General features: G+C 44.9%; 1 protein-coding gene across 11 annotated transcripts; it reads left to right on the forward strand.

Annotated features, from left to right (window-relative positions):
- CARD19 (caspase recruitment domain family member 19) lies at positions 1-25,356 on the forward strand. 11 transcript variants are annotated; one of them, XM_083795993.1, is made up of 7 exons: positions 17-163; positions 8,356-8,436; positions 9,737-9,879; positions 11,637-11,790; positions 16,415-16,474; positions 18,666-18,737; positions 20,391-25,356. In XM_083795993.1, the coding sequence occupies exons 2-7, from the start codon at positions 8,415-8,417 to the stop codon at positions 20,501-20,503; spliced, it is 564 nt and encodes a 187-aa protein (XP_083652119.1). In that variant the 5' UTR covers positions 17-163; positions 8,356-8,414; the 3' UTR covers positions 20,504-25,356. The 11 variants fall into 11 exon arrangements, with proteins under 11 accessions (XP_083652115.1, XP_083652116.1, XP_083652112.1 ...); XM_083795992.1 differs by lacking the exon at positions 17-163 and adding an exon at positions 3,156-3,813; XM_083795991.1 differs by lacking the exon at positions 17-163 and adding an exon at positions 7,426-8,195.
- The last annotated feature ends 1,956 nt before the right edge of the window (positions 25,357-27,312 follow it).

A 27,312-nucleotide genomic window follows, 5' to 3' on the forward strand; every position in this document is an offset into this window, starting at 1 on the left:
CCCCCCCCCGAGGCTGGGCCACCGGGGAGCGAAGCTCTGTGGTGGAGCTTCCGCCCTGGCGTCTGGAGCCTGGAGGAAAAAAAAAAAAAAAAAAGGAAAAAAACCACCACCACAAGCGGGGGGAGCAGCCCCACCGCCGCCCGGACCATGCTCTACAGGACATGTAAGTGAGGGGGGCTCAGGCAGTCCCAGCACATCTCCTCCTCGAACGCAGGGTGAGACTAGGTTGAGACCCGGGTTTCGTTCGTCCCTGGAGGGCTCTGGTCCCGTTCAGCTGGGGGAAAGTGGGGAGTCACGTTGTGATTTAACAGTTAACGGATAGAATGAGGAAGCGCGGCATGCTGACGCCGCCATGGCAAGGGAAAGGCTTAGTAAATGAAGTAACTTGATAAATAAAGAAATCAGGCGGTGTGCAGGGGGAAGCAGCAATTGCGTTGGAGATCAGCTACCCAGGAAATGCATCTGCTGCCCTTGTACGAGCTGGGAAATGAAACTCGGTCAGGTTGCTTCAGCTGGCTGCTAGGCTGGGGGGGAAAGCCTGAGAGAAATCCCAGAGGTTGAGAAGCCAGACCAGCCCCGCGGTCCAGCTTGGCCGGCAGCAGGGAGAGAGGGCCTGGCCCAGGGCTGCTCTGCCTGTGAACATTTTGAAAATAAAAGCACAATTTGCCTCACAGAGCACAAGGGTTTCATTTAGCCCTTTGTGCCCAGCTTGTCCCGGCTGCTGGTCCTGAAAGCTGTGCTCCATTTCTGGCTGTGCTCTTTGAATGTCATGGGCCTGGCTGTGGGAGGGGACTCGGTGGCCGGATCCTGCCAAGGCCAGGCCCCAGCACGGGTTGTGTGTGTGTGGGGGACATGGCCGTGTCCCCCTCCAGCGCCTGTGTCCCCCACCAGCACCCTGCCGGCTGCCTCCCGTACCTGCCTTCGCGAAGCAACCTTCGTGGCAGTAAAGTTACAGAAGGCAGACGTGCCACGGGCATGAGGAGAAGCTTTTTTTAACCCTTGATGCTTGCATCATTATCTGAGCCTGCGGGACAAAAATATCTTCAGGCAATGTGTCAGTGTATGCTGCGGCACTCCTGAGCGGTTGCTTTGCACTTCCATTCCACAGCGCTCAGAAACACTGTCTGCTAAATATCATTTGTGTCAGAGGTTTCAGTCTGTGTCACAGTAAGGCTACCAGGTTTTCAGGTCTGTGGTTTAGTTGCTGGTAGTGACTCCAGGGTCATTTTTGAGAAGAGCACAAACTGCAGTGAACTCACAGCTGTATAACACAGTCATAAAAGCAAACTTTCAGCATGCCATATGCCACTGCTTCTCAGTGCTCAGCAACATCTATTGCTGTAATATTCTAATATACAGATGAAATTCTCTTAAAAATACGATGAGAGGAGCTATAAAAATGACAATTTCCTTTCCACAAGGTGCCTGTTTCTATTACTACAACAGGTTGCCACAAATGACTTTGATATGGGTATGATCAAGGTCTCTGTGTGCAATAATAATAAGTTAAAAACCTGTTTTCATGCTGTTCAGAAAATCTGGATTTCTGAGGGTGAACGGAATAAACTCAGGATGCTTATACTCTATTCATCTTCCCAAGGGCAGGCACCATAACCGTGTCACATTATTTTGTAATACTAAAACTATTCCAAGGAGGTGTTTTTTATTTTTATTTTTATTTTATTTTTATTTTTATTTTTTTTTCTCCTATATTATTACATTTTTTATAGATAAGGAAGCTGCTTCAATTTGCAGTATGGAGATATAGACCAAGACATTTTCAGGAGTACATGTGGGGTCTTGGGTATCTCATTTGTTAATTAAGGTGGTTATAACAGGCTGGCTTGCAAAAGCTCAGGGTTGCTGGGCTGGGGGATGTCCTGTGTTAGCCTCACGGAGACGAGGCTCGGAGGGTGCAGGTGTTGGATATGATGCTAGGTGAGACAAGGCTCAGGGGTGCGGGTGTTGGATGTAATGCTGGGTGAGACGAGGCTCAGGGGTGTGGGTGTTGGATGTGACGCCCGGTGGGAGCCTCTCCCCCGGAGTGCTCCACCAGGGTGGAAATGCCAACCTGGCAGGGAAGGCCAGGCGCTGAGAGCAAAGGCGAGAATACTGCAGAGCTCAGAGGTCTGGAGGAAGACTTGAGGACTGTGTCTGACCCTGCTGGGAACAGCCCGGTATCCATCCCCACGCAGCTTCTCAGGGCTGGTGCCGGGTATGGCCCTTCCTCCCGGACACCGCCAAGTGGCAGCACTCGCAAACTTCCAGCAAAGGCTCGGGTTTACTCCACCTCTGCCCCTCCATGGCCAGGCCTAGGCTTAGCTGAGCTGTCTCATGCAGGGATGTGCAGCCGGCTGTGAGGAAAGTCCTCCCCGGTTCCTTTCGCAGCCCCTGCCTGCCCTGTAGGTCTGTGCAGGCCTGGCGTCAGGCTTCAGCGCTGCAAGCTCGGTGGCAGAGCTGGGCCAAAACCTCACTGAAGGAGCTGCGATCTGAACCCACAGAGGTCTCCAACGGGAAGAACCCAGCACTGTTACGGGCTCAGGGCTGACCCCTGCTCGCAGCCAGCACCGTGTGAGTGCAGCTCTCCTGACCCTGCCGCAGTCGCAGCTGGGATCTGCAGGCCCATGCACTGCACTGGCCTCGTTTTTATACTTCACCCAGCAAGTTAAAAGCTGCTGGTGACACACGCACCAAATACAGCTTCCAGTCAGTCTGGGAGTCATGTAAAACTATGTATACGTATATAAACCCAGACTTTCCGTAGAGCATGCAGCCAAGCACTTCTGGAAGAGGCAAGGGACCAGCAGGCTGTGGACGAGCAATGCAGGAAAGATCTGGATTCTTCCTGGGTCCCATCTAAATGTTCAGATGTCTGCTCCCAAGACACTGCATCACCAAAAGCAAGGGCTGTATGTTTTATCATCTGTCTTCTAACTAATCCCAGTACACTGGTATAACTTCCTCACCCATTAGGCACGGACACACAACTTCTTATGGGCTAACCCTTCAGCTATTTTTGTTGTCTCTGTGGCCATCCACGCAAAGGTTTTGTTTCCAGTGCAAGGGTATGCTGTTGTGCTTGGGAACTTGCTGTGTAACAGAACCAAGTTGTTTTAGTGAAAAGTGTCTCCTTAAGTCGGTTCCTGAAGATGCCCGGGGCTGTGCGGGGCAGCAGTGTGTTAGCTGGGTGCCATGTTTTCAATGTGAGTCATAATTATAAATCATGCTGTATCTTTGCCATAGGAGACAACAAACTTTTCCTTTACAAGAATACCAGATTTCACAGTTAAAAAACAAAACAAAACAAAACAAAAAACAGTAGTAATATATTCCTTAATCACAATTCACAAACCTAAGGTTCAGCCTTGCTTCTCCGCAGCATTTATATCTGGGAATATCATTTTGCCTCCATACCTGCTGGGTAATTAAACGTTTATGAAATTTTATGCTGATGGGAGCTTTTAAAGTACACAGAGTTCCTTGCACTTCCTTCCTCGGAAGCAACCACACCCGAACTAATCAGATGCTTCGCTGCGAGTTTCTCTGCCACCGAGGGGAGCCGAGGGTCTCCTGGGACGGGGATAAGGGCCCCCGGGCTGGGCTCACCCCTCGCGGCTGCACCGCAGGAAGGCGGGCTGTCCTTGCACACGACTGTCACACGGCTGGTACACGGCTGTCACACACACACACACAGAGGGCTGTCAGGGCCGCCCGGGGGCGGAACGGGGCGGGCGGCGCTGCCCGGCCCCGGGGCGGCCCCGCCGCGCTCGGCAGCAGCAGGAAGGGCCGGGCCGGGCCGGGCCGCTATGGCCGGTGAGGAACGGGAGGGAAGGGAAGGGGCTGGGGCTTCGGCCGGGCGGTGCACGGGGTGGGGGGCGCCGCCGTTCGTAGTGCAGCCCCGGGCCGGGCTGTACTGGGCCATACTGGGCTGTACTAGGCGCCCTGCGGCGGCACCCCGTTTTTCCCCTATATCTTTCCGTGCCGCCGTGCTTCTGGGGTGCGCGTTTGTTTACCTGCCGCCGCGCGTTCGTTCCCCGGCGCTGTCGGGTCCTAAAAACTTGAGATCCCAACACCGAGCCGTCCCCGGATTTAATTTAATTCCGTGAGCCATAACCAGCTCGTGAGTCACCAGGACGTGTACGGCTGCTGGGCAAGGGGCGGTCTGTGAGTGGCTGCGCTGCACAGGCTCGAGGCCTCGGGAAGTGTTCGCTGAACGCCGCCTAGCCTGAACGATGCTGCCTGTTGTCCGAGCTCCATTTTAAGGTTTTGCTCCAGCACTTAGAGGAGGGAGCTTGCACTCCAGTGCTTGCATGCATTCTGCAGGTTTTACTGAGGGATGCATGAGTTGTGCTGAGGGTTAGAGTCAGCAAATGCGATCAGGCGTGTATGTGGAGTTAAGCATATGTGTTTCTCCACCAAAAGCAGCGGGGCTGTAATGTATGTGGGCAAAAGAATTCCTCGGGGCAGGGTCACTTCCATACCAGATTTCACACTTGAGCAGGCCAGTTGCGCAGTGTGATGGCTGAAAGAAATCTGTCACTTACACCTGGTCCCAGTCTTCTGTTCAGTAAGACTGTGCCTCTGCACCTATAGGACAAGCTCTCCTGGTTACTTAAGAGCCCAATTACTTGATTTTTTATATGAAGGTTGAAGGAACACATAAAATAATGTCATGTTCAAGTATCAAGAGCGTTTTAACACTTCTTTGTTTTGTTTTATTTTCTATTTTTAAAGACGTTCAGATAAAGATAAGTTGTTGAAGTTGCTGTCAAAGGCACTTACCTTGTAGCAGTGGTGGCCTTGTGTAAGTGAAGCTTGGGAGAGAGGCAAGCTGTCTTCCACCTCAATATCACCGCTTCCAGACCAGAGGAGCAGACTAGTCCCTCCTCATCACGGGTACATTTGGTAACCAGTGTGATTTAATAATCTGGGTCCACTTCTCTGCAGCCAGATTCCCTCTTAAATCCTCAGCATGCCTTTCTTAGGCTCTTGAAAGGGGAAAGCCAACAACTAAATTAGAGTAAAAACTAACATTTTGTTGAGAGAGATTTTTTCAGCTCTTTGCTGAGATGCTTTAACAGGGAGTTTGCACAGATATATGCAAATGATTGGACCCACGCCTTGAGGTTTTAATTGTCAGATTGCCTTTGTGAGGTTCATGAAAATGATTAAGTTTTACAGGAAGTTGCAACTCGTGTTTACATTACCTAGCAGATACCATTAAGTTTCTAGAACTGATGTTCACAAATTATGTGCTGTTATGAAGAACAGGAGAGATGTATTGGGGTTTTGCGTCTGTTGTATTTAAATTTTTCTGCTTTATCTTGTCTGTTTGCTTGGTAAATTGAAGGAGGCTTTAAATGGGAAACCAAACAGAAGACAGTACCATAATAAAGATATAGTGGTGTAAGAGACAGTATCGTGAGTCCTTATGTAAATATTGATGGAGGTGTTCATTAGAAATGCCTACCTGCCTGGCTTCAGGCAGCTGGCAGTGTTCAGTCTCCCTGGGCCCAGGCATGGATTAGAGCACAGTTAAGTGGCACATTGCTGTGAGGAATGACTGACCACTGGCATACAAATTTGGAATTCAGCTGTGGGTTTTTTGTTGTTGTTTCTTTTTTTTTTTTTTATGGTGTTAAACATAGGTGGCAATCCAAAATGCAAGTGGTATGGCCACTGGGCCATGTGGTTTTTATCTGAAAGGGCAGCAAATGTAGGTCATGAAAGAGAGTACACAAGGGGGATGGCAACAAAAATCCAGTTTGCTCCGTCCCATTTGTTGTTCCTTATGTAGAAAACAATGTGGAGTCTTCTAAGGAAAGAATAATTAAGCAGAATGAAAATTACAAAGCAGTTTTTGACAGTCACTACAACCTGATAGCAACATGTTTGTGTTGTCAGTGCCAGCAGCTAGCGACCCCATTTGGGGGGGGGTGTTAAAATGTCTGTCCATGCCGTGGCACTATAGCTGTGGTCGAGTCCCCTGGTCTCACAGTTTTGCTGCTTTGGGCTTCTAGGCAAGCACCAGCCAATAATGAGATGGTCCTTGCAATGTTGGGGTGGCTTCTGCTTAAAAACAAAGTCACCTTAGCATAGAGATTTAAGCTTTTCTTTCCAATAGCTGTTGCCTCTTTGAGGCAGCGAGATAAAGGGTGGGTATGTGAAATGTCTCAGACCACCAGCTCCTAGATTCACAGAGCCTGAAAATGTGTTGGTAGTTTCACTGCAGGTGTGAAGCTAGCTGCTTTGGGCTTCTTTTATTTAAAAATGTAAGTGAAGGGTGCGTTCAGTACTGACAAGTGTTGGTGAGGCAGCTGTAGAGCATTGACATGTTGGGGCAGAAAATGGCGGGTCACTGGGCCTCTGCTCTACAGCCCCGGGCAGGCCCCAGCAGGGCCCAGCGGCCTGGGGACATCCTGCCACTGGTGTCTGCTGGTGGCACTGGTGGGGACAGGAGGTGGCTGGGACAGGAGGTGGCTGGGACAGGCCTGGGCACACTGGGCCACGGAGCAGCACGTGGGGTTTGGAATGCATGTGTGTGCTTTCCAGATACCCTTATCACCTCAGGGCAGGGTGCTGCGTCCCAGCCACTAGCATCGGTGGGGTTTTGGTGGTGTGGAATTTATTATTGTATTTAACTTAGCAGCTGGAGCACAGTTCTGCACTGGTGGGTGGCCTCCATGGGCATTTTCTCTTTCCTGGTCTACCAGGAGCATGAACACTGCCATTGCTCCTGTGGGCTGAGCAGAGAATTCTTGGGGTCCCAGGAAAGCTGGGGGGCTTCAGAAGAAGCAAGGGAGATGCTGGAGGTTACTTCTTGGTGTTGAACTGGTGGTGAGCTCGATAACATCTCTCCAAAACATTTTAAACCTTGCACCCAGTCCTACATCCTGAAGTGAGGTGGTTTGGAGGAGATGATGGTACAGGTGGGTGAAGCATCTTTGTGGGGCAAGAAGCAGGCCACTTCAGAGGTAACTCTTGAAAATTGAGCAGCCCATGGGACTGGAAAAACATCCTGCAGACACCTGAGCCAGACCTAGGGTTTGTCCTTGGCAGGCACAGATAGCAATGTCTGCTAAGAGGGTTGTCTCGCTCTCTCCTCGAGCGTTTTGTCTTAGACTGGAGGAAAATGGAGCCACTCCTGAAATCTCAGTGAGGCTTACGCTGTGTAATGTAATCTGCGGTGCACAAGTGTGCAGGTTTCAGATGGCAGCAAAAAGCCTTTGATAAGACTGATGATGGTTCAGTGAGTATGTATAAATGAAAAGCACTGTGAAGACATGGAGTGCACCTGAATGCTCAGAAAATGATCTCAGCTTAAATGTGATCATCAGCTGGTCACAATTAACTTCACTGGTGTAATTGCTTCTGAAAGACTTCCTTGTGCTGCCTGCATGGTAATCGGTGATGATGAGGCAGCAATGGAGCGTGTGGAAACCAGAGGAGATGACACTTCAGTGCTGCTTTTATTTTACTAACTAATATACATCCTGTTTGTTGGATCTTTGCCTTGCTTTTAGCACTTGTTGTCATTTGTTATTGAATGTCAAGGTGTTATTTGAAGTTTAATTGCTCTGCTAGCTTGTAAGCTGCTGGTTCAAAATGTGGTTTTGTAAGCGTGCAGAATGTACAGAGTTGTTTGTGACACTCAGAGTCACTTCAGATCATGTAACTGAGGCAGAGGAAGGAGGAGGAATCTGTCCCCACTGGGTGGCAGGGAGGAAGCAGGTGACATGGCACCTTGTTCCCCAAAACCTATTGACACGGACAGACAACTTGACGGTACCCTGCTGCCCTGGTTTGTGTTATCTCCCAGTCCTCCCTGAGCCTGTCGCGCATCCAGATGAGTGGATTTGAAGAGAAGTTTGATTTCAGTCCTTTTGTTGAACTTAGTGCAACAAAACAGATTTGCTCAGCAAATATGTCAGTGCACCGTGTTTCTAACAGCACACTGTAAGGCTGCCATGAAAGAGAGAAGTGGGAAGGCTAGGAATTAGAAACATATGAAAATAATGTGTTTGTAATAAAAAGTAAGAATGTAACTCCAGTTGTGTTTTGCCTGTGGAATGCCGCTCTGTGCAGTATCAATAGCTGTGTTTTTGTTTGAGCAGGAGTGGCGCTGGCAGCAGAGAAGTTGTTACTGCACAGTGATCACACTGGGAGGTTTTCCTGAGCTCTTTCCTGCAAATGCTGTTAGTACTATACAAACACAGGAAAAGGACAGTGTAATTAAAAAAAAAAAAAAAAGACAACTTCTATGGAAGAGCAAGGGCTGTGCATAGGCACAGTGCATCATGCATTAGTTTTCTGGCTTTCTCCTTAATTTTTCTGTTTGTCTTCTCTAAATCACAGGGCACAGAGAAGTGATGATGGTGTGTTTTCTGGTAGCCAAAATACCATAAAACCTGTGCATGTGCTTTAAGCAGGGGGAAGGTACTGTGCTTTTTTTTCCTTTTCTTTCCTTTTTTTTTTCTTCCTGTGCTGCTCGGGTGTGATGTGCTCAACTTTAGCGGTTTACATTGACCAGTGGACTTGGTAGAGCACACTTGTGCAGGTCAGACATGTTAACACTTCAAACATTGTCACGGATGTTCTGTTTCTAAATCTGATAAGGGCGCAGTAACCTGTGGAACCTGCCTGAACCTGTGTTTGTATTTTAGTAGGGGCAATACACACTAATAGCTATAGGGAAAGCTATGCTCTAAGAGGGAAACTCCTGCAAAATCCATTGGTGTCAAATTGGAAAAGGTGCCTAAAACAACAGCAAGTGTGGATTTGTGTATTTGCAGAGGTCTGGATTAATATAAAAAGGTGTTTTATTGGAATGAGTATTCGAGTGTACTGTCACAGTAAAAAAATAAAATAAAGTTACTGCTTTTTGAATTCTCTTTCTCCCCTCTCCTGGGTGAGGTGGAATGCAAGGATTCCTTCTTTAAAAAAATTCATGGCCCTTTAACAGAGATTTGCTCCTAATGTTCCAGTTTTGTTTCAGTCTGGGCAGTTTATGCTGGGCACATGGCTGGATTCTCCTGTTAGACAAAAGGCAGCACTAAACTCTTGGCGGGTTGGGTGACATTGGTGCCAAGTCATCTCAGCCCTGTTGTGACTGGCTGGGCGAGCTTCCCTGCTTCCCGTCCTGTACCGCCAGCCGCTGTCATCATCAGGTCTTAAGCAGCAGGCAAAGACCAGCACTGCTCTATGTATTGTTATCAGCTGCGTACGTCCTTTGAAGCCTATTTGGGCTGTCCTTTTACTGTGCTATGTAAGAGAGAACATCTATGAAACACATTTACGTAAAAGTTCTTTTAAGATGTTATTTTTAAACTCTGCAATCTGACTCTGTATTTATAAATGGCAGAAAATGTTCAGTGATTTAACAATATTAGGACTGGATGAATGCTCTCAATTTGATTAGATATCCGTCAGTGCTTGACATCCAAATAATTCAGAGCCTTCTCCCTTTGGAAAGAGAGGTCAGTACCAGTGAGCAGCCAGGGGGTCAGGCTTGTGTGATTTTAATGGACAGGTCTTTGAAAGCATGTGGCTGTGTTACATATCCCTAATAGACAGTTTGGCTTTCAAAAATTATGTGATGGTAATAATTCTATTTTACGCGTTTAACCACTGTTAGGAAAGTGAAATGTACAGGACTTAAAAACAGTTTGCTTACTGTGATTTTGCTTACTGTGATATTACTTACTGTGTCTTGTTCTTTGTGTTATTTTATTCTTAGATCAGTCGTATTGTCAGCGGCTGCAACATGACATGTATTTTCTTACAAGCAATAGCCGACTGAATGAGCAAGTGGTTGATAAAATTATCCTTCAGCTTAACAGAGTCTACCCCCAAATTCTCACCAATACAGAAGCAGAAAAGGTAACTTAATGAATTTTACTATATCTCTGAATGTTGTATTGTTTTTCTGAGTGCTGTCTAGTGAGCCTTTCACACTAAAAAGCCCGCATTCTTCAGTATCTGCCTAGGCATTCTTTCTCATCTTAATTTGCACTCATATTAGCAGTTCTTTCTGTAGTATTTCAGCACTTCAGGGATTAGCAAATGCATCTTCACACAGTGAAGAGTTAAGAAAATTTCTGTGTTAAGAAAATTCTATCCCTATTTTTCTCAATATAATACCCTCTGTTTTCTGTTGATAGCAGCTCAAAGACTAGGTCTGGTACATGTGAGCTGAGTTGCTTCTTCACCTCATTGCTGTTTTCTCCCACCTATAATTGTGGGGGCTGAGAAATGGATGGAGTTAGTAACATCTTCAGGAGGTGTAGCTGTACGTGGAGGAAGGCCTCCTTCAGCTTTCCAAAACGGGTAGCTGTTTTTAGGGAGAAAGATCTTTTAAACCTGTGTAGACTGAAAGGCAGTTAAAAGCTGCCCAGATCCTCATTGTAACAGCTTGTACTTGCCCTCTACTGATTGCATTGTCTGCACAAAGCTCAGAGTTTTGGCACATGAGTAGTTCTGCATTAAGAAAGCATAGATCTAATTCTTTCTCAGTCAAACTCTATGGGGATAAATAGTGATTTGGTGGTGGAGAACAGCGCTATGTCATCAGCTGAGCCAATCCAGCCACCAAGTTACGACAATCAGTGTCATGTGCACAATTAAAGATGGTCTCATTTCCTCAAGATCTTCAGAATAAATGCAAAAGGAATTTATGAAATGTTTTTTTGTTGATTTCTACACTTAGCAAATAATAACGAGCTACTTTCATATAGGTCCAGGCAAGTTTCTGTCAACTCTGAGTGTTTAGGAAGCTTACCATTCCTGATGTATCTATTTGACCTTGTGGAAATTTTGCCAGAATAAGGAGTGTTATATCAGATGCATTGTATTCCCGTCCCCCTAGAGAATGAATTGATCCTAACTACATGTACTGCAAATATTATCTACTGTACTGGTATGAAATCTAATGCTTTGCTGAGAGTGGCTTTGGACACTTTCCAAATAAGCTGAGATCAGTCTGATGTGTGTAAGGTACACATTTTCATTTTTCTTTGTAAGGTCTTCTAATATTCATCACATTTTAGAGTACAGAAAAAAGAGCTTTCTTCTGCAGCTGCTTGCCATTGTGCCTGAGTAATGAGAATTCATAAATGCTGCACAGGGTATGCAGCAGTTCTGGAAGCAATGAGATGTGTAATCTTGGGATGATGAACACTCCAATATTGGGACTAATATAAGTAGTATAAAATACCTTTTTGGGTAATCACTGCTAGGTATCTAAGGGAAAACCTGAAAACATAAAAATTTCTTATGGCATTTGTTGGTATTTCCTATTTGCTGTCAGAATCCAATTGTGGAGTGGCAAGTACATTAGTTTGAATACAGAGGAAACATCAAATGTGAAGTAGCTGTCACTTTACTGAGAAGGGAAAAAAAAAGAGGGAAGGCAGAGGCAATATGCTCTCCAACAAGCAGTGCTGTCCAGATGGAGCTCAGTGCCTTGAAGAGTCCCGAGCAATGCACATCCTTTTTAGGTTCCCATAATTTTCTGGCCCATTGTTTTATCAAATGTAACATGAGTTCAATATCTTTATTTCCTGGCATATTGTAAAGTGATATAAGATTGTTCTCTAGCTGTTGTAGTCTCTCCTCTGATGACTGCTTTTCTCTTACAGTTCAGGAATCCAAAGGCATCACTCCATACCAGGCTCTCGTATCTGATAAAGCACCTTCAAAAGAAAGGAGACAGACACTGTCAAGAATTTTACAGAGCTCTACAGATCAATGCTGAACAGCTGTATAATGACCTGCCAAGCAGGAAAATCTTGAGTAAGTTGATTTGTAGGTTGAATGAGTTGTGGATTTCCTTATCAATGTATTATGAAATCTCATTTCAGATGATCTGTTCAGATTATTTACATGTGTATATATATATATATATATATTAACGTAAGGATTCCGTCTGACTGGAATTTCAAAAAGCAGTAAGGGATTTTGACTGCATAGCTCTTCTTGTTGATGAGTTTGGGGTGTCAAAAAATAATTGATAGCCTTGAAATATGAGTGCGTGTGTTTGAAACATTTTAAGTGCTACATGTAAGACAGCAATATAACTCATATGAGGGACAATTTCTCTCTTTGTAACATTGGCTCTTCATGGCTTTTTTATTTCATCAGTGTTTACTCTTCTTTGCAACAAGTCAGAGTATTAGAATAAAAAAAACCTTCAATTTGTTAAGCTAAAAAACCCAGTGGCTAAGAAACTTGCATTTCCCTCAATCTGTAAATCACCCAGTTGTGTCTACTTCAAGATGAAGCAAACACTTTAAATCATGTTTCATCCATGTACCTTTGCAATGCTGAACTACGATATTAGTCACTTAGGGCTCATTTTATGCATCTGGCATGCCTGACTGATGTCCATAAAACTGCCCACCAAAAATACCTATATGTATACATGTACATACTCCAGAAGGACTGAAGCCCAAACTTCAGATTTGACTCTACACTGCAAAGAAGCTAAGTTCTTTAAGGAAAAGTATCAAGCCTGAATTACTGTATGTTGATTTTTCTTTTTTTCCCTGCCTAGTGAACTGGAGAAAAGAACTATTCAAAATGGATGGGAAATATGTTTAGGCCTCCAGCATGCTGAAATGACTTGAGCAGCTTGAGGGAAAGCTCCTGCATATAGGTTAGTGAAGGTGCAAAGGGACTGCAGTTTAAGAGTTCCTTAAGAAATATCTAACAGTACTAATGCTTCACCAGTCAGTTGATTCCAGTTATAAAAACTCCACAGTTATCTGCCAGAGGAAGTTTTAGTAACGTGGGTCAAACACCATTTAGATTCAAACTGTTTCATCAAAAGTTCGTAGGTCTAAAGAAACAAAACACCAACAAATAAATCCACTCTTTCTCTTATTTCTGGAGTATGGCATGCAACTGGCAGAAAAAAAGCTTGCAAAGTTGTAATTACCTTTTAAGATACAGCATTGTCTAGCTTTGTTCAGCCTTCCTTTTTTGAAGGAAAAGGTTTGTGTCTGCCCAGCACAAATAGACAACGTCTGGAAGACTGCGCCACTTCACTGCCTGCACAGGAAGGCTGCAAAGTTCCCCCAACTCTCCAAATCCTACACCCAAACCCCCTTGAACAGGCCCATCCCTGCCTCAGAATCTCAGCTGAACATGAATCTCTACTGATTCAGCCTTGCAGCAGATCTAAGGCAGTGCTTTTGATCTGCTATTCACCGTGCAGCTGCCATGCCCTTTCAGAGAACAGGCTCTTGAATCAAATAGTCTTGGATCTATCACTTTTATCTGAGGTAGAGGTGAAGGGCGACAGGTTTTCCTGCCAGGCTGACTAGAAGGCAGCAGACAGCCTTTAGTAATTAAGAGCAACTTAAGAAGTCTTAGTGTAGTCACTAAGAATATAATTTCAAGCATGTATTGATGTTTTAAGAATTTAAACTGTTAGCGTTCAATAGCTCTTATTTCTACAAGCCCTTTCTGAACATGGCTCTTACCTTATCTGTACACGTTAGCTGAGGTCTGACTACATCCCCTATAGATGGTCTCAATTCAGCTAGGTACTAGAAATTGCACAGCTGTGCACAGGTTCATCGGTACCCATAAAACTCACATCGGTAGGTGTGCAGATGTTGAGCAGACGGCCCCTCACACTGTGTTGTGCTGTTGTCACACCTGGACAGACTAGCAGAGAGGAAACTTGCATGGGGCCTCTGAGCAACTTTTTGACTGTTAGCTAGAGCATGAACATGCTCATCCCTGTCCCTTGGTTAATTCAGAGAGCTTTATTCGAGGAGCCATGCGAGTAGGCAGGGTGAGGGCCTTCTCATGTTCAGACAGCACATAATAAGTACATGTGCTAGGGCTGCCTCAAAGCAAAAATAGATGTTCATGGTTCTCCCAAGCTGTTTATCTGCAGTTGCGTTATGTAGAGGGACTCCCAGTAACAGTCGTAAGTCATTAATACTCTGTGTCTTGGTACAATCTTATGTCACCAGCCTCAGAGCGATGATAACAATTCAAATAACTGAGTTAAAACAGTACTACATGGTGAGATTGTGCAATTTCCTTGTATTGACCCAAGGAGGAAGTAAGGTGATGAGAGTGTTTGCATTAATGTGTTTGCTGCTTCTTACGAGTTCTGTAACTAAAACAAATGTCTGCATTCTGGATTGAATGGCTGATAAACATTTGTGCAGTATATTGAGCTAAAGCCACAAATGATTTAATTCTTCATAAAAAGCTACTTTTTCAGTATAAGCTATTATTTCTCATTTCTGTGAACGTGAATCATTTTGAATATTACAGGCATTATCCTTCAGACCTCCAACATGTACAACTTTTATGTTACTCATAGGAGTAGTCAGAAACATATTCTACAAAGGAGAACCTTTCAAAGATTTCTCTTTCATTGCAAAAGCAACTTCAGTATTTGTGCTAGAACAAGATTCCTTTTCTTTGCCTCAAGTATAATATTGCAAATGAAATGTGTAGCAATGTCTCCTAATTCCCACTAGAGGGTGGAGAAGGCACACAACATGGACAAAGCTGTTGAAGCCAAACAGGATTTCCATGTGAGTCAGAAAATGGTTTTATTTCTCTCAAAGCTGACATGGATTAGAAAGATAAAGGATCAGCTCAGTTCTATGCAATGATAGCTTGGCAAAAGTTCAGGGTTGGCTGTGCTCTCCTGTGAAGTGCGGGGATTTCTTTACTAGAGTATCTAGAGAGGATATCCCTCAAAACAGGCAGGCTACGTAAGAGTGTCATCGATGCAGAGCGCACCATGGAGGCTCTGCAGCAATCCTTTCTCCCTCTGTGTGACTCAAGCTCTGCAGCAAAGTGGTTCAGATGTTTCTGTTCTGCTTGAGTACCGTGCTGTCACCCCCCCGAGAGGGATGTTTGTAACGTGGGTTATGGGCATTTGCTGTCTGACTGAGGGCAGGTGTACAGGGCAGCTTTCCAGGACACCTCACATAGCACCAAATTGTTGTGCAGAACATCAGCTTAAACCAGTCTCAAATTCTGTCCTATCGACCATCAAATTTGAAACTCTGACTTTGTGCTTTTTTTAAAATAAAACAAAACAAAACAAAAACCCTCTCTTGTCTACCAAGAAGTTTAGATGAAAAACTTGTTTTGAAGATTCATGAAGTATTAAAGGAAAGTCCCTCCTCTGCCACTTAAGGTGACAGCAGCATTCCCTTGTGATGCCCACACCTTCAGTGGGCAGTGCTATCTCCACATCCATATGGTGAAGGTGCCTCTAAAGAAACATCCCCCCCCCAAAAAAAAAGCAGCTGCAGATCTCTCTGCCCAAAACAGAGGTGGAGGCTCTACTTCACCTCGTCTGTGTGCATGAACATGCAAGAAATGGGAAGAGAATCAGTCTGGACCTGTTCTAGTGAAACAAAGGTGCTGCTTAGATATTTTACTCCACAGCTGCTTTCTTAGTGTCCTCTCACCCATCCTGTTATGCTTTCAGACCATGTTTTTAGGAGAGCCTAAATGCCTATTCTTTCTCAAGCCCTTCCAAAAGCTGTTCTGTGGTTATCCCTGTATCTTATATGTGCAGAGAGCTAACTTGGAGTAAACCTGCATGGGATGTCTCTAAATAAAGGAAAAAAATAACAACACCACAACTTTCTTGTATTGCAGAAAAATAGTTTTATAGCTGCTAACTCTTGAAAATCTTGTGTTAAGGTCAACGTCCTTTTCTACTTGATTTTGCAAAAAAAATGCTACCTAGAGGCAAAAATTATTTGTGCCAGATGTTAGCTCATAGCACCTACAGATTTCAAAAGAAGCTGTACAAATATTTAGCTGAAAGCAGAATTTGGATAAATAATCTGTGCCAAGCAGTTTGTTCTGAGTGATTCATCTGCCAGATATAATCAAGCATGGAGATTTAGTCAAGAACAGAACAGAAAGGATAGTACTACATTAAATCAGAAGGTTGTTTTCAGATTAGCACATACGTTGGCTCACAAATATTTTGTATTTAGCACAATGAAAGTTTCTGGCATTATGGAAGGATTAGCTCCGGCTTTTCTCACTTGCGAAACAATTTGAGTGCTCTAAAGTACTCGTGTGCCAGTGGTTGTCGGTGGTTGTCCCTCATGTCTGAATGCCAGCACTGCTATGTGTGATGTTACTTATGTGGTTAGAGCCTAACCAGATCAGAGGTGTTGCTGCAACCATTTATAGCTATTTATAGTGCATTCAAATGATGGTGTGACTCTGTCTTTTGATCAAAATATATCCAGGTTTAACTGTAACAACGATTTATTTTGGGAGGAGCTAATATTTCATGTCAAAAATTGATATTTTTCTGAAATGTGGTATTTCGCAGAATTTTGCATGTGCTGATTATGTTTGTGTGTTTGCTTGAGCTGAGTACTAACTTGTGATGTGTTGCTTTTATTTCTAGAAACCACAGATTCCACAGAGATAGACACTGACATGGAGAAATGTATGCTAAATGACAGGGGTAAATAAACGCATACAGTGTCACTTTATGGAATGGCTTTTCAGATTATGATGCAATTTATTTTATCATGTAACTTGCATTTCATGTAACAAATTGTTTGTTTTATGATACCTTTACTGTCACCGTTTAAGTGGAATTAATGGAGGAAAGCATACTGAGCTGCTGTTGAGGAAACCAGTGCCAGGAAATTCAAGAGACTGTAGAGTTTAATCAATATTCACAATGGTATTTTACTTGCTTTGTTTTAGCTAAACTCTTCATTTCCTATGATTTGTTCAGGGCTTGAATAGGAAGGGCTATTCAGCTGCTGCTGCTGTGACTTTGCGCAAGGCCATCAATTTTTCTGTATAGCTTTCAAATTTTTTGATTTTTTAAAGCTTTCAATTTAAGTGCAAATCATTTAACAACAAAGACAGGAAAATAAGCAAGGATGAACTTAAATATATTTTCCTTAGGGAAACATGTTTTTTTTTTCCTCTTGCTTTTTTTAATGTCCAGATTACAGAGAGGCATATATTTTTTATTCACTGAAAAATATTTTGAAAATAAATTGAAGAGCTGAAGAAACTAAAAGAAAGATGAAGAATGTTTTGAAATTCGTAATGAACTCATATCATTTAAGTTTTAGTTGATGTTTTATATAGAAATTTGCATTCAATTATGGGATACTAAAAGCACCTTATATGAAATGTGCTTTTTTGGCATTTTCCCTCCTAAGAGAAGACTGAAACGAAGGGCAGAAACACAGTGTAGCTCAACGTATATTTTTGTGTCACTTCTTTGAATATTTAACCAAGTTGCCGTTCAGGTTTTTGTTCACACTGCTATTGCTGATTGCAGCATAACAGGAAGATCAGACAAGGTTCTCAGAAATAAGAAAATGAAATAATTTGTTCTTTCTCATGCTGATGAAAGAGCCACCATCGGACTGGAGGTTGTTCAGCTGCTAGTGACCCTCTTAGGGAGGTTACATCTGAAAGAGCAACCAAGTTGTTGCTCCGCTGCTGTTTCTTTAATGTCCACATCCATGTGATTGGCTCCACTGATTTGTTAGTCTGGCGTACGTTTTTCCTTAAACTGACAGGTGCAGTTTAATTCATAGTGAAGTCATAAATATAAATACAATATTAGATGCTAAAGAAGCTGATATAAATCTTTGTGAGGCTTTTGTATATGGATAAGTATGAATTAGAAAGGTTTTATTGAACATCAGCATTAAGCTGCATGTAATTCCAGGCAGGCGCATTAAAGCAGTGTTTCCAGTGAGGGGTTTGAGGTATGCGTGTGGCTCTGCATTTCAGAATTGTAAACAGGAACAAGAATATTTGCTTTTGTTATGAAAGCATAATTTGTGAACACCTGTATATGTAATTATATGCAGTCCCTTCCTGCTCCATTTTATATGAATGTGTGCATAGATGCTATTAAAATAAGTGAGACATATAGCTACAGGAATAAAGTAAGTCCTGTGTACTAGTTGCAATCAAGGAAACTGAACTGATGGCTGGCACTGAATGGGCTTCTGGCATTGGTTCTGTTTTCCTTCTTTGGCATTAGTTATTTTTATGGGGCCTGATCCTGCATGCTTTTTACAAAAAGATGACTTTGCGTGATTGAAGCCAGTGGAACTTGAGCATGCTGCCTCCACAGCAGGATTCAGGGACAGTAGCAATTTCCTTAGGGAAAAAGGAGATAGGCACAAGGCAAAAAAGGGGATAAAGCAAAACCCTAAAGCCCTGCTTGTGAGGGACTGCAGTCTCATGTGATGTATTTTCTCAGTACTCTTACCCCATGGGCAGTACATTGACCCAATGGAGTAAAAAACCTACATTATGTGGGTGAGGTCCCAGTAATCTGGTTAGCATTGTGTTGTAGTGTTTAAAGGTGTTTTTGCTCAAAGTTTCATACTAAGAAAACATCTAAGGAAGCTCTCGCTTCAGTTTAGTAGAATACAGTTAGGTGAACATAAGCGAACAGTGAATGGTGTCAAAGCAACTAGAAGAAATTAATTATGGTGTAGTAGATGTACTTCATAGTATGTTAGGTACAGCACATACATAATGGTGAATGTGCTAGCTTCATTTGAATACACTTAGTTATGCATATTAAAAGCAACTGATGATTTAGGAACTGAGATAAACTTCCACTGCTCTGCTCTGTCCTAATGGGTTCCCTATTTCGTTTTCTCTAGGTCCGGTGTTTTTCCTCGCTTGTTTTAGTGTGGCTGCAGGATTTGCATTGTTCTGGTATTGCTCTCACTCAGGTAATGTACCCTGGTGTTTTTTCTCTCTTTTGCCTTACTTCAGCGTGTGACTGGGGAGAGCGGTGTGCTTCTTGATCTAACATGGCTTACTTAATAGAGCGGGTCAAGGTGTCATCATTCATTAATGAGGTTAGGATACAAATTGCACTTCAGACATGCCGAGGTATAAATAATGGATAGTTTGCCTACAGAAGATGCCACAAATAGGGGCTCTTTTTAAAGGCAGTAGCCATGTGAGCTCCTGTTGCTATAGCAATGGGTCATGATTCCCAGCAGCCATGAGGCAGAGGCAGGAAAGCATCCCCAAACCTCCTGGCTCCCACACCTTCTGGAGCTGTTGAAGCACAAGCGGTTCCAGGGCTGCGGGTCTCAGCTCAATTGCTGGGCCTGAACAGCTACAGCATTACCTCTGTTGCTGGCAGTGCAGGGCAGGTACCTGCTCGGCTTCCCAGCCCTGCCTCTGCTCTCCCAGCGGAGAGGGTGCTGTGAGGGTGGCGACCCGTAGCAGGAAGGGCACTGGCGTGTCCCCGTGGGTCAGCTGCAGGGAACCAGCGAGTCAGCACCAGCAGGAGCGGGCAGCTGGCTCAGCAAGATCGCTTCCTCTTGGCCTTCACGTGCTGCGGGAAGTGCCATCTCTACAGGGTAGGTGGGGAGCAGAGCCCAAACTTCATTTTGGATTAGTGCCTTCTGGTCCTTATACCCTGGTCACAGCAGTCATATTTGGGCATTGTCATTTTCCCTTTTTTTTTTTTTTTTTCTGGAGCTGTGGGCTGCTGTCCCTGATCTGTAGCACAGGCTCTTGGATGTTTTGGGTGCTGTCTGGGCTGTTACACTTCGCTCCCAGATCAGTCCCTTGGGTGGGCTTTCCACAGAGTCGGGGTTTAAGATTGACAGGGAACCATTAGACCTTTGAGGTTAACTCTTGTGCTTCCTTAGCTGCCATCACCTTCCTTCATCGGGTTCAGTCACCAGCATTTAACAGATGCATTTTCAGAAAAGCATTCATGGACCAGTCAAAAAAACCCAAACAGGATCCATCACGTCCCTTGATCCCAGTTAATTGTCCATAGTATTAGAAGTGTATATCTTACAAACTTGTTTTCAGCTCCAGCTAAAAATGTATTATGCCTTTCTCTACCAGATTAGAGCCCTTAATCCCATGTTTCTGTGCCAATTGACACTTCATGTTGTCTCCCTGTGGAGGTGCTGGTGCCTCGATGACTTGAGTGAGTCTGTAAAATAAGCAGCTCAAGCTCTCCAAGTCTTCTGTTCCAAGGCTCTTTTATCCAGTTTTTGTTACTCTTTTGTGTATCTGTGCAGTGTCTCAATGCCCCCTGTGTAACTGGACCACCAGACCTGGATGTGACATTCCACGCTCACACCACTCTCACATCCAAAGCCATGCTCAAGTGCAAAACTGCCTCCTTACCTAGCTCAGTAACCTCCTGTTTGTGTGTCTGGGACTGCAGCAGTCCTCACATTCGTCATTATCCTGTCTTGGCTGTTGAGGCATACAGTATTGAAGGAAACAGGCTTTCCTCTAGGGTAATTTTCGTATTGATTTTTATTTTTCCTAGATGCTGCTCACTAGCTAGAATGAAATTTAACCGTGTTCATGTTCTCTCTTTCCTCCCATCTTCATTTCTGTTTTAGATACGAAAGTCATAGGAAGAGCCAGGAGGATCTTGGGCTTTTCTCCTATTATCATAGGAAGACATGTTAGAAATATTTGTATGTTGTATTTGGAAGACATATCAAGAAATTAAGGAAAAGCTGCCTCTTCACTTAGACATCTGTACAGTGTATCTGCCAAGGGAAGACAACGGTGCATGAATATTAATGTACTATACTCTCATACCAAAGATTTTATTAACTAGCTTCATCAATAATTGTGTTGCCTCAAGATGTATTCAGAATTTCAGCTATATATGTCCTTCCTTATGGGAATGGACCATTTATTTTTGTAAATGCTTATTTTAAAATATTTATCATTTGGATAAAAGTATTTTTAATACAAGCTATAAAATTATATCCTAACTGATCATGGGTCTTAAGCCATGTTTTGCATATATGTATTTTGTACTGGAATGAAGGAACATAACTGTTTAAGGAATGCTAGACTGTCTTTTATGATAATTAATTTAAGAAAAGCACTTAAAAACACACCACACACACTCAAAGCCTTACTAAGAAATGGATTTCCATCTCCAGATTGTCTGTTTTGTCTAGATCCTTTATCCTTACTACCTGAGCTCAGGTGGGCACTGGTACCTACAGAGCTTTTCAGTGCCAGTTACCTGTGTGTATGCCTAGTCCTTGCCATGTTTTCTAATCCTCTTTGTGCCTCACCACACCTGCCTTGTTTGTGCTCATGTTGAGCTGTTCGTCATGGTTTGAATGCACTGGAACTCCTGCAGGCTAGTGCCCAGCCCGTGGAGGGTCCTGGGGATTTGAATGTCTGATCTGAAGCACTTGAAACTACCAAGAAGATTTTTTTAGAGTTAGCTTTGTCTTTACCAGTGAGGTGTTTTGGGGACTGTACATCCAAGAAACTGGAGTAATCCACAGTATTTTGCAGGGAGTTAGTATTGTGACTTTTTTAATGGCCAAAAATATGTATATGTACTTGAAGAGCCTGAGATTGTTCATAATGTTATTTGATGATATGTTTTTCATCTAGAAGTTGAAACCTGAAAAACCTGCAGAAACCATTTTCAACATACAAACAGAGTAAAACGAAAATTCTTGAGGGAGGTTCAGGGAGTCAGGGCTGCAAATGAAGTATCTGGGTTTTCTTAGCTTTGGGAGCCTAACCAAGCTCCTGCCTAGCTCAGTACAAATGGTTGTGGGAAGTGACATTATCAGTGGGTAGTTCTTCAATGGCCTGTTCAAGAACGAGGAACCTGGGGTGACTGTTTCCTTGTACTTGGTGAGAAAGATGTTTTGTGGCTCCTCTTTCACTGGAATGCAACTTGCAAATCAAATTGAAAGCCATTAGAATTTCGCATGGGGATCCTTCAGTGCATGGTAACTTGTGATGTTGCTGCAACTTATTCAGGTGACTGAGCTTTTGGAGAAATGAAGTCATTTGAAGTGGATTTCTCAAAACATCCAGACCAAAGATTGTCTTCCAGCTTTAAACTTTATGCTATAAAAATGCCATCATTTTCTCCAGAGCAAATTATCTTGCAGTAACTGTATTTCTTTCCAGCACAACACTCACTAGATATTGTAGCAGGGGTGTACTCCAGAGGAGGAATTGGGTACAGGGCCAAATTTCTAAATAAAAGACCCATGGAGTATTTTCAGGAAGTGTGAAAGAGTGATGAAAAAGGGCTCAAAGCCTCCCAGTTTTTACTGTTGTGACAGAATGTTTTAACCTACTGCTTTGCAGTGACTGAGGCAAGAGCCAACCTCAAGTAAAAGTAGCCACAGTCTGCAGCAGGCAAAATCTTGACAGTGCATCCTGACAGTCATCACTGCCATGACTGCAGCTCACCTGAAACACCCAAGTGAAATGAAATGAGCTGCAGCCTGGTTGTGGTACTGCTGCAAGCACGCTGTAAGTCAGCACCAGCTACCTGGCTAAGCATTCCTTCTGACCCTCTGGGGACAGGTAAGCCAAGCTGAGCTCTTGGCTGCGGGGTTTCTGCTGCTGCTGGCACCTGAAGCAGCTGCTCTTGAGCTGGCCTGGCTATTTTTACACAGCTGCAGCCACTCCTTTGCAGAGCTGGCGTTTCAGTAACAGCTCCCCTGGGGTAACTGTGCGGCTCTCAGCAGAGCAGTGGTTTGTGTAGACAGACATACCCTGAGATCAGCAGCGGGCCACGGGATATTATAAACACTTAATAGCCTGATTGGTGCAGTGTAAAATCTGAAATGATACAAATACTAGGCAAACAAAATAACACCCAGCAGAGCAGTTTATTTAGACTTCTTTTCCCCTGCCTCCATCCCACCATCTCTTGTGTCTGCTCAATCTAATCTCCATGGGGAATCTTATCAGGGAGAGAACTGTGACAGAGCTGAGAGCGTTTCCTATAGCGTTGCTGAACAGCTTTGCTTTGGGCACGCCGCGAGGCTCTGCTGCCCGTGTTGCACCACAAGCTGCTGCTGTGCTGCCTTCCATCTTGGGAAAGGCTTTATTAAGTTCTGTTGTTTTCACTGTGCCTTGCCTTTTGTTAAAAGTGACAACAGGTGGATTTTCTCCAGCAAACTATCTCTGGTTTATAGCACTTGGAATGAATTGTTACTCTCCCCACTCCTGCTTAAATCCTATATCAACCCCTTTTTAAGGGACTAGAAAAAATACTTCTGACCTCCAAGGAGGTTTTAAATCCTTGCCTTGAAGCCAACTTTGAAACCTCATTAGAAGAGTATTCCATTTTACATGAAAAACGTTATTCAAAATAATGTCAACAGTCACACCTCATTTTAAAGCAAAACTAGAGGTCTCATTGCTGCTAGGCAGATTCCTTCTGCTTAGGTCATTCACCACGTTACCCTTTGAATAACAGGTTGTAAATTGTTGTGAGCTGTTACTGAAACGTGCAGAAGCTGTCAGTGCCTTGCTTAACCTGAAGGTGAGACCCTGTTGTACTTGCTGGTTCGAGGACGCCCAGCAGTGCCAGGAGCCATCCCAAATCCACACTGCCCCAGGAGCACAGCAGCTGCGCAGCAGCACATGGTCCTCCCAGTTAATTATACCAAGGGGCTTTCTTGAGCCTCTAAAACCATAGGGAGTAGGAAGGCTTACTGAAGGCTCTGGCTGTATTTCTTTCCGAGGTTGCTTGAGATGAAGATGCCTCTCAGGAAAAAAATTCCAGGACAAGCTATCCCCAGGGCTAGGGCTGGGAGGAGGGAGGAAAAACAAGCTCAGATTCATCCCATTGTTGTTGGTGACAGGACCTGACAGCAAAGAATGGAAAATAATCTGTTCCTTTATCAGCGCTAGTTTTTAATTTAAAAAGTGAGGGTAGCTATAAAGCTGTCGTGTGCAGAGGTTTGTGCAATATGCAGTCTCCAGAGAAAGCAATGACTCCTTTCCTTCCCTTTCCCTGCACTGTCATAGTCCTTAAAAAGGCTTAAAGATGTCGGGCAGAACTTCAGTGGGTGTTTTGTATTCTCTGGGGTAGAACAGAGCATTGCAGGCGAGCCTGTTGGGAGACATTCTTTTTCTCTGAAAATTTTTCTTTCAGGAACAAATGCCAAGGTTTAACACACTTCTCCACAAATGTGTCTGTGCAGCAAATGCAGACAGATGAAGTGATAATTCTGTATTTGGTTCCTGGAGGAAGCACGTATATACCTGCTTGGGAGTCAGGTCCTTCTAGGCAGGCAGTGTTATTTACTTCAAAATAAATTCGGTAGGGTTCTGGATGAGCCTGCCAGCTGCAAATTTTCAGCTTCCCTGTCAAGTTGAGAACAGCTTCGCGTTTATGGCTGAAGATGCGCTGGTGTTGAGGAACACACCTAGCTGCCTGTGCAGGGAACTTGTCCTGGCTGTGTGCAATTCAGTAGGTGGCTGCGCGTGCAGAGGCTGGAGGCCATTCTTGTCAACACCGTGATAAACATACACTAGACATAGAGGAGCTAATAAAAAGCAGCCATATTTTTCACTTACCCTGTCTCACCTTGTGCTACTCTGGTTGGAGCAGAAAAATGTTTGCATTAGCAGCATCAAGGGCTAAGGAGCCAAGCAGCTATGAAGTCAGCGATCCTCATCTGGAGGGCTGAACATAGCACTCAGGAAAGCGATGGTCAAGGCGAACTGTGGCCACCGATGTGTGGGAGCATGCAGGATATCAAGCAGCACCAGCACATGCTCTGCTGTGCGGCCCTGCCTCCTGCAAGGCTGATACCTAGCCAAAAGTCATCATCCTTCCCTGCTTTTTCACATGAAGGGGCTTTCTGATTAAGTAAGTAAAAGTAAAGCTGAACTCTGATTGTCCTGTATATAGTGCCTGGGGTCCCTAGGTTCCAGCAGGAGAGCTAGGCGGTGTTGCAGCCCCCGAGCAGCGAGCAGACTGCTGGCCCCAGCCCCCTGAATGGCTGCAGCAGGCTGGCTGGGCCGCCTGCTTCCGAAGGGCTGGGAAGCAAAGTGACAGATCATACTGTGAATTTGCACAACTCCATTTAAAGACAGCCTGCTATTTAAAGTACTTCAGTGGAGGATGGTGTGCCTGCAAGTGAGAGCTATAATGAAGTGATGATTCACTCCGGGGCATGCAGGGCTACTTGATAGCTGCTGCCTGCAGTGTTCAAAGCTGCTGAGGCAAAGTTACCTTTCTTCCTTCTTTCATTTGTGATTTTTTTTTCTCATACTGTAATAAATTAAAAACATTAAAACATTTGGTCAATGACTGCCGTTGTGGATGCTTTTCACTGCTGTTCTGCATACACAAACGTTAGCCCAGAAAAATGCCTTGCCTTAACTGTGTAATCAGTGTTGCTGTTACACAAAGTAATGAAAACAGTTTGCTGCACTTCACAGGGTCTGTCTTTGTAATCATTTATCCTCACATATGTCTTCTTTAATTCTATACAAAATAATGGCATTTTTTTTGTAATGGGATGAAGCTGGTAATTAAATTGTAATAAAATGTGTACTGAGAGAAAAGTGCTGCTGTGTATGGTGTGTGATACTCTTTGCTCCCCTCTCAGAAGTGCTCCTTGACACCTTGCCCTCATGGCAGCTGTCTGCCGAATCCTGCTCTCTGATGGTTAATATTTGCTCTTGGCCATTTGCGGCAAGATTTTTAATGTTACCAGCTGGTTTCAAAGTTCTTTGTCTAACCTGCTGTGCGATCTGAAATCAAACTCGATACATGTCCAAAACCTGGTGTCTCTTGGTGAGGACCTGGCTTGGTGTCATTTGGACAGCCCCATGAATCCTCCTCACCCGCAGGGGCCTGTGTGGGGCCTACAGCCGCTCTGCAGAAAGTGACTCAGACACACACTGAATGTGAGGGTTGTCTTCACCCCACAAAAAGGGACTTGAGGTGGCATGAACATGCACACTGATATGTTACTGGCCTGTTCTGTTGTGTGAGCTTTAAAGAGGATCTTGGTCAAGGTAAGCGATGATGGGCCAGAGTGATCCAGTTGAGCATTTTCCCTCCCTTGGAAAGGTCTCCTCCCCCCATTCAACATGAAGCTCTTCTGTGTAAGAGGAAGAGGAGCAGCTTTGTGGCCAGAGGGCGTCCTTGTGGTTGTGCTGAGCAGGCACGTGGTGTCCAGACCCCTACAAGGGAGGCCTTGTGCCCAGCATGAGGAGAAGGGAGCGTCACCAAGCTTTTCTCATGGGCATCACCATGGCTTGGATGTGTGTGAGAAACCATCATGGCCACCTGCTGCAGGGGGCGGCCCACTGCACCGGGGTCTGCAGCTCTGCAGCAGCTGTGGTGCTGAAGGAGCCAGCAGCATTTGCACTGTGGGCTGGTGTGATTTTATGGGAGGGAAGGACAGAACGGGGCCCTGCCTCGCTGCATGTGCAGAAGAGCATTTCAGTTGAGTCCTGAGCTGCCCTTTCTACTTTAGAGCACAGGCCGTGTTAGGCTGTGGTTGCAAGAAAAAGCTTTCTTACAGTTTGGTGCTGATAAATGTTTAATACCATCGTGCCCAGTAAAGCAAAAACCTCTCAGTGCTGGGCTGCGCCTCGCCAGCTGCTGATGAGGGAGGCAGCTGTGAGCTGCTGCAGGCATGGCACCCCAGCGGCCTCCAGCCCCTGGGCACAGCATGGCTGTGCGTGTGCACGCGGGTTGGGCATACCAAGTGTGAGTCTTCACATTCATCTTCAGCAGGAAAATATCCTGACACTCTCGGATGTCGTTTATCTTTAAACACCAGGTCCCACAGCCTGTGGCCCCAGCTCCAGCTGTCCTGTTCCTTCCCTGCAGCCACTGGTGGCCCAACTCTCACTGACAGAAGGGGAGAGCCCTAAGATGAGTCTTTCCGCTGTCTGTGCTGAGATAATTCACTTAAAGGTCTTTTAGCAGAGGTCGAAAACATGATGCCTGAACTGCTCAGCTACTCGTGACGAGTGATGGGTGCAGACAGCTGGGTCATGCTGCTCCTCTCTGTGGAGGAAAAAATAAAATCCCACTGGGGCTGAGATCTGCAAGCCCACTAGGAGCTGAGCAGCACGCTGTCCGGGGAGCTTTGAAAGGCGCCTGCGCTCCCACGGCTGCCGGGGGTCCAAGCCCTGTGGCGCCGCTCACCCTCCTGTCCTGCAGCTGCTCCCCGGGTGCAGGGGGTGTTTCTGCCTCCACTTCTCTTCTCTTGGTCGCCTGTTGCTGCCCAGTGCTGCCACCCCAGCCCTCTGCTGCCCACAGGGCTGCAAGCTGTCCCACTGCGGCATGAAGCAAGCATCTTTCCTGGTGCAGGTGTCTCACAGCTAACAGAGATCTGTTAAGAAGGTTCCCAACGTCAAAGTGGGCTCTGGATGCTTTCAGGGAGGGAGTGGAGGCAAAACTCTGCTACAGGGAACAGTGATCCATGTCCTGTACCAGTGCCCAGGCTGCTGGCACAGGAAACGGGGGCACAAGCGAGGCTGGGGCTGCAACGAGCAGCAGGG

Source organism: Anser anser (assembly GCF_964211835.1).
Source record: "Anser anser genome assembly, chromosome: 12".
Classification (NCBI taxonomy): domain Eukaryota; kingdom Metazoa; phylum Chordata; class Aves; order Anseriformes; family Anatidae; genus Anser; species Anser anser.